We start from the raw sequence: 5784 nt of genomic DNA, 5'->3' as shown, positions 1-5784 counted from the left end.
ACCTTGTGATCCACCCATCTCGGCCTCCCAAAGTGCTGGGATTACAGGCTTGAGTCACCGCGCCTGGCTGGCAGACTGGATTTCTTACACCTGAATTTCCTACAAAGATTAAAATTGAAAGCAAGGATCCAACTAAAGTACATTTGTTTGGCTCTTAATGAGTCAACATATGCCACCAATACTGTTCAATTTTTGTTCGTTTATTTAGGAGTCAGTTCAAATTTCAAAGTAACTGAAGAATTTGCTTTTATAAATAGTTCGTGTATAATAGAACAACTTCAGGGAGGAATATTTTTATTTTTTAATTATTTATTTTTTGAGGTAAAGTCTCACTTTGTCACCCAGACTAGAGTCCTGCCTCAGTCCCCCAGGTAGCTGGGACTACAGGCTCACACCACCATGCCTGGCTAATTTTTGTATTTTTTTGTAGAGATGGGGTTTTGCCATGTTGGCCAGGCTGGTCTTGAACTCCTGAGTTCAAGCAATTTGCCCACCTTAGCCTCCCAAAGTGCTAGGATTACAGGTGTGGGCCACCACACCTGGTCAGGCAAGAATATTTTTAAAGAAGTTAAGAAAACCCTAATGTATTATTAGGTTGGTACAAAAGTAATTGTGGTTTTTGCCATTACTTTTAATGCCAAAAACTACAATTGCTTTTACATCAACCTTATATAACCTTATCTTAGTCAGTTTGCAGAAAACAGACCAAGTAATTTATACGGTAAAGAAGTTCATTTTGGCTCATGGTTGTGGAAACTGGGAAGTCCAAGAGCATGGTGACAGCTTCTGGTGAGGGCTTTTATACTGTATCATAACTTGGCAAAAATGTGAAGGGAAAGTGAGCATGCATGCAGAAGAGACTGCAAGAATAAGCTAAGCTCACTTTTATAACAACCTGCTCTCATAAGAACTACTTCACTCCTAAGAAAACTAACTCCCTCCATAACACCATTAATCCATTAATGAGTGCTTAACCCAGGACCCAATCACCTGTTAAAGGCCCTGCCTCCCAACACTGCAGCATTGGGAATTAAATTTCCAACACGTGAACTTTGGGGGGAACACATTCAAACCACAGCACAACTCAAGTGTAATTTGCTAAGCAGGTACTTTGTGGAAAATATTTGGGTCTGCCATAGACTATTGAACCAGTAATGCCAACAGAGAGCTTCATTTGCTCTTGTTAACTTAGCCATTGTCAGTTTCATGAATTATTGTCAGAAATAGAAGCTAAATATCCTGACTTTCGTACAACACAGCAGTTTGATGCCTTGACAGTGGTAAAGATTTATCAAGATGTTTGTTTTTAGCTCAGGGCTGAGATTAAATTTTTTTCTAAATGAAAAGAACCACCCCCAACCACGTGTAAAACACCAAACGGCTTCGGAAATTAGCTTTTGCTGCAGACTTGATAATATTACTTTATGAATTCAAACTAAAATTACAAGGCTAAAGTAACCTATAACTTACACTATCATGAAGTCATTTCAATGACCACATTGAATCACAAGTAATATCAAGCTGCTTTATATACTTTCAGTGCTGTCTAAAGTTAAAACAGGAAGCAAGATCACCATCCCTACTCAAAATTAGCAGTGGCTGTATTTTCCATGCTCAAATGCTAGTTCTGGTAGCATTTTTGGACCTCTATGCAAATGCAAAGCACATTTCTATATTTCGATATCCCTGTAACTGTGCAGTTGAGGAGTTCCCACCTAACCTTCAATTGGAAGTGATTAATCTGCCATATAATGACAAGCTAAAGTGCAAATTTCAAGAGAAGAATATAACAGAACTCTATAAATGTCTTCCAAGCAATGAATATACTCAAGTTAAATCATATGTTCGTGGATGATCAGTATTTGGCAGTATGTATCTATCTTAAAAACATTTTCAAAGATGAAATATGTAAAATCTCATTATAACTGGTATAAACAGATGTACACAATTTTGATGCTGATGAACACTAACTCTGGGGCCTAGCACAGTGCTCACGACTGTAATCCCAGCACCTTGGGGGGCCTGAGGAGTAAGAATCCCTTGAGCCCAGGAGTTCTAGACCAGCCTGGACAACATAGTGAGATCCCCATCTCTACAAAAATGTTTTAAAAACTAGCGGGGCACAGTGGCTCAGGGTTGCTGTAGTCCTCACTACCGGGGAGGCTGAGGCGGGAGGATGCTTGAGCCCAGGAGTTCAAGGCTGCAGTGAGCCATGATGGCACTACTGCCCTCCAGCCCGGGCGACAGAACAGGGCCCTGTCTGAAAAACAAAACAAAACAAAACAAAACTCACTAACTCTGAATTCCAATTAAGCAAAATGTTACGCCTAAAAAAAGAAAAATTCCATTCTTTGCATCAGTAGCATTACTATATAATGATATAATGAGATCATTTTTTTTTTTTTGAGATGGAGTCTTATTCTGTTGCCCAGGCTGGAGTGCAATGATGTAACCTCCGCTCACTGCAACCTCCCCCTCCCAGGTTCAAGCGATTCTTCTGCCTCAGCCTCCCGAATAGCTGGGATTACAGGCGCCCGTCACCACGCCCAGCTAATATTTGTATGTGTATTAGAGACGGGGATTTCACCATGTTGGCCAGGCTGGTCTCAAACCTCAAGTTATCCACCAAACTCAGCCTCCTAAAGTGCTGGGATTACACGCGTGAACCACCGCGCCCGGCCAATATCATCATCATTATATTTTGAGTTTTATCAATATGAAATTGATGGGAAGGAGGAGTGGTTCCACGATTGAGAGCAAGGCTTATGTCGTCACCATGGAGACGGGCAGTCCAACGCTTCTGATTGGCAGGGACCAAGGGACGGGTCCTCGGCCCGTCCCCCTCGACCCTCTCGGACCGGAAAGTCCTGGCGAGGCTCGAGGGCGCAGGGTCCGCACAGCCCGGATGAAAAGCAGACCCGGGGAAGCTAGCGGGAGTCAGGACCCCGGGCGATGAGGGCGGTGATGAGGGAAGGAGGCTCCGGGCGCCGCCGGCGCATGCGTATTGGGGATCTGAGGCCAGTGCCTTGCGCCGCCATTGCAGGGAGGCTGTCGTCAGAGCTGTCCTGGCGCGCCGGCTGCTGGACCGGCCCCAGGAGCCCAGTCACCGGGCGTCATTGGCTCAGGCGGTGGGGCCCTCGGCACCTTCTCCCGCCCGGGTCCACCCTGGCGGCGGCGGCGGCGGCGTCAGAGGGCGGAGCCTGCCGGAGCGCCCTTTGTCTGCGGAGGTGAGTGCGCGCCGGGAGGAGGCGGAGGCGGGAGGTGGGAGGCGGCGGCCGGGGGAGGGGCGGCCGCTGTCCCCGCTGTCCCCGTTTCTGTCACCCGCCCCGTGTCCCTTTCGGATTTTTGGTCTTTTATAGGACAGTCTTACCCGTTCCAATATTACAAACACATTGTCCTCTACTATCTGCGAATGACTCTGAGGCTGAAAAAAATTTGCAATTTATTTTTGGGCAAGCGTCCATAGGTGTCATTTTGGGGGAAAGTTTTTCCTCATCTCAGGATTATGCAAACATTCGCCTTTATTTTCTTTTAATACGTTTAAAGAATTGAAAAAATATTTTCTTTTTCTTCTTTTTATCTGTATTTCATTGAGTATGATATTTGTGGTAAGGGGTTAGTTAGGGATTTACCTTTTTCTCTCATTGCCTTGCCGTTATCCGTTGAGTCACTTTTCCACGGAATTGCGTGACACTTTTATTACATTTTGCAGGCGTGTGTATACTCAGATGTGTTTCTGTTTATGTTTTTGTTTTGAGACAGGATCTCACTTTATCACCCAGGCTGCAGTGCAGTGACACGATCATGGCACACTGCAGCCTCAAATGCCTAGACTCAAAAGCTCCACCTGCCTCGGTCTCCCCAGTAGCTGGGACCACAGGTGTGCACCACCACGCGCGACTCTTTGTTGTTGTAGTTAGCGACCAGGTCTCACCATGTTTCCCAGGCTGGTCTCGAACTCCTGAGCGCAAGTGATCCTCCCAGCTTGGCCTCTCAAAGTGCTGGGATTCCAGGCGTGAGCCACGGCGTTCGGTCAGATGTTTCTAGATTTTTTCACTGCCCTGACAGTTTCTGCAGTGAATATATATATCCATATATACATACATACATACATTTTTTCATTTAAAATGTTTAGGCCGGTTGCGGTGACTCACGCCTGTAATTGCAGCACTTTGGGAGGCAGAGGCAGGAGGATCACTTGAGCTCATGAGTTCGAGACCAGCCTGGGAAATGTGTCAAGACCCTGTTGCTACAAAAGGAACTAGAAACATTAACCGGACTTGGTGGTGTGTGCCTGTAGTCCCCAGTTATTCAGGAGGCTGAGGTGGGAAGATGTCTTTGGCCCAGGAGATGAAGGTTGCAGTGAGCCAGCCACTGCACTCCAGCCTGGGCAATAGAACCAGACCTTGTCTCAAAAAATAAATGTTTTAAGCAAATCCCGCTTAATTATGTCCTTTCATGTAATGATTTTTTTTTTAGACAGAGTTTTGCTCCTGTTGCCCAGGCTGGAGTGCAATGGTGTGATCTCCGCTCACCGCAACCTCTGCCTCCTGGGTTCAAATGATTCTCCTGTCTCAGCTTCCCGATTAGCTGGGATTACAGGCACATGCCACCACACCTAGCTAATTTTTGTATTTTTAGTAGAGACGGAGTTTTATCATATTGGTCAGGCTGGTCTCAAACTCCTGACCTCAGGTGATCCGCCTACCTCAGCCTCCAAAGTGCTGGGATTACAGGCTTGAGCCACCGTGCCCGGCCTGATCTATTTCTTTTAACTTAAATTGTGAGGCATTTGAAAGATACAGAAAAGTAAAATAATAATAATAATAATTTTTTAAAAGGCAGGTTGTAGCACTTAGTAGGTTGTAGCAATTAGTAGGTTCTAAATAGATAGCTATTCAGTGATGAATGTTGGTTGAAAGTCACTCTGTTGCTGAAAACTTGCGCACAGCTCCCTGCTGCCATCAGGAAAATGTTCTAGTTCCTCAGTGATGCCCTCAAAGCCCTTTATGATCTTGATATTGCATCTGGCTTTGCCTTACACCCTTGCACTTTTTTTCACCCCAAAAAAGCAGTTTAATTTGAGTGCAGATTTGTATGTGAATTTCATTAGAAAAGAGGACTATATAAATCTATATGAGTTACAGTTCTTGTAATATGTTGGTGTCATTTTCATCTGATTGGAAATGTCAACTGTGAAGAGCATGCTTTTAATTTTTACCTTAGAGTATGCATCTTTGGTGACTGTCGTAGCCTGCTCAGTCTGCTATACAATACTGCAGACTGAGTGCCAACACAGAAATGTCATATCTCACAGTTCTAAAGGTGGTAAGTTCAGAATCAAAGTGCGTGCCCTGTTGGTTTCCAGTGAACCTCTCTTCTTGGCTTGCAGAAGGAGCTGGCTTTTCTCTATGTCCTCTTCTGCTGGCCTTTGCACTGGATGCATGCACTCTTGGTGTCTCTTCGTCTTCTTATGAGGACACTATTGCTATTGGATTAAGACCCCACCTTTATGACCTTATTTAACTTTAATTACAGGCCCAGTAACTTTAATTGCTGGGCTCACGCCTGTAATCCCAGCACTTTGGGAGGCAAAGGCAGGTGGATCACCTGAGGTCAGGAGTTTGAGACCAACCTGGCCAACATGGTGAAACCCCATCTCTACTAAAAATACAAAAATTAGCCGGGTGTGCAGCACTTTGGGAGGCCGAGGCAGGCGGATCATAAGGTCAGGAAATGGAGACCATCCTGGCTAACATGGTGAAACCCCGTCTCTACAAAAAA

At 45.0% G+C, this 5784-nt stretch overlaps 1 protein-coding gene across 2 annotated transcripts in view; it reads left to right on the top strand.

Annotated features, from left to right (window-relative positions):
• Positions 1–2848: 2848 nt before the first annotated feature.
• Positions 2849–5784, top strand: part of LOC105530987 — a 24348-nt gene continuing 21412 nt past the window's right edge. Inside the window, exon 1 of one of the 2 annotated variants that reach the window (XM_011968757.1) lies at positions 2849–3227. In XM_011968757.1, the coding sequence (XP_011824147.1) occupies positions 2953–3227 (275 nt within the window). In that variant the 5' untranslated portion in view covers positions 2849–2952. The remainder of the gene's footprint in view (positions 3228–5784) is intronic. The other variant, XM_011968756.1, reaches the window with a different exon arrangement.

Source organism: Mandrillus leucophaeus, unplaced genomic scaffold (assembly GCF_000951045.1).
Source record: "Mandrillus leucophaeus isolate KB7577 unplaced genomic scaffold, Mleu.le_1.0 Scaffold859, whole genome shotgun sequence".
In the NCBI taxonomy this organism is placed as follows: Eukaryota; Metazoa; Chordata; class Mammalia; order Primates; family Cercopithecidae; genus Mandrillus; species Mandrillus leucophaeus.
This window is presented reverse-complemented; position numbering and strand designations above follow the sequence as displayed.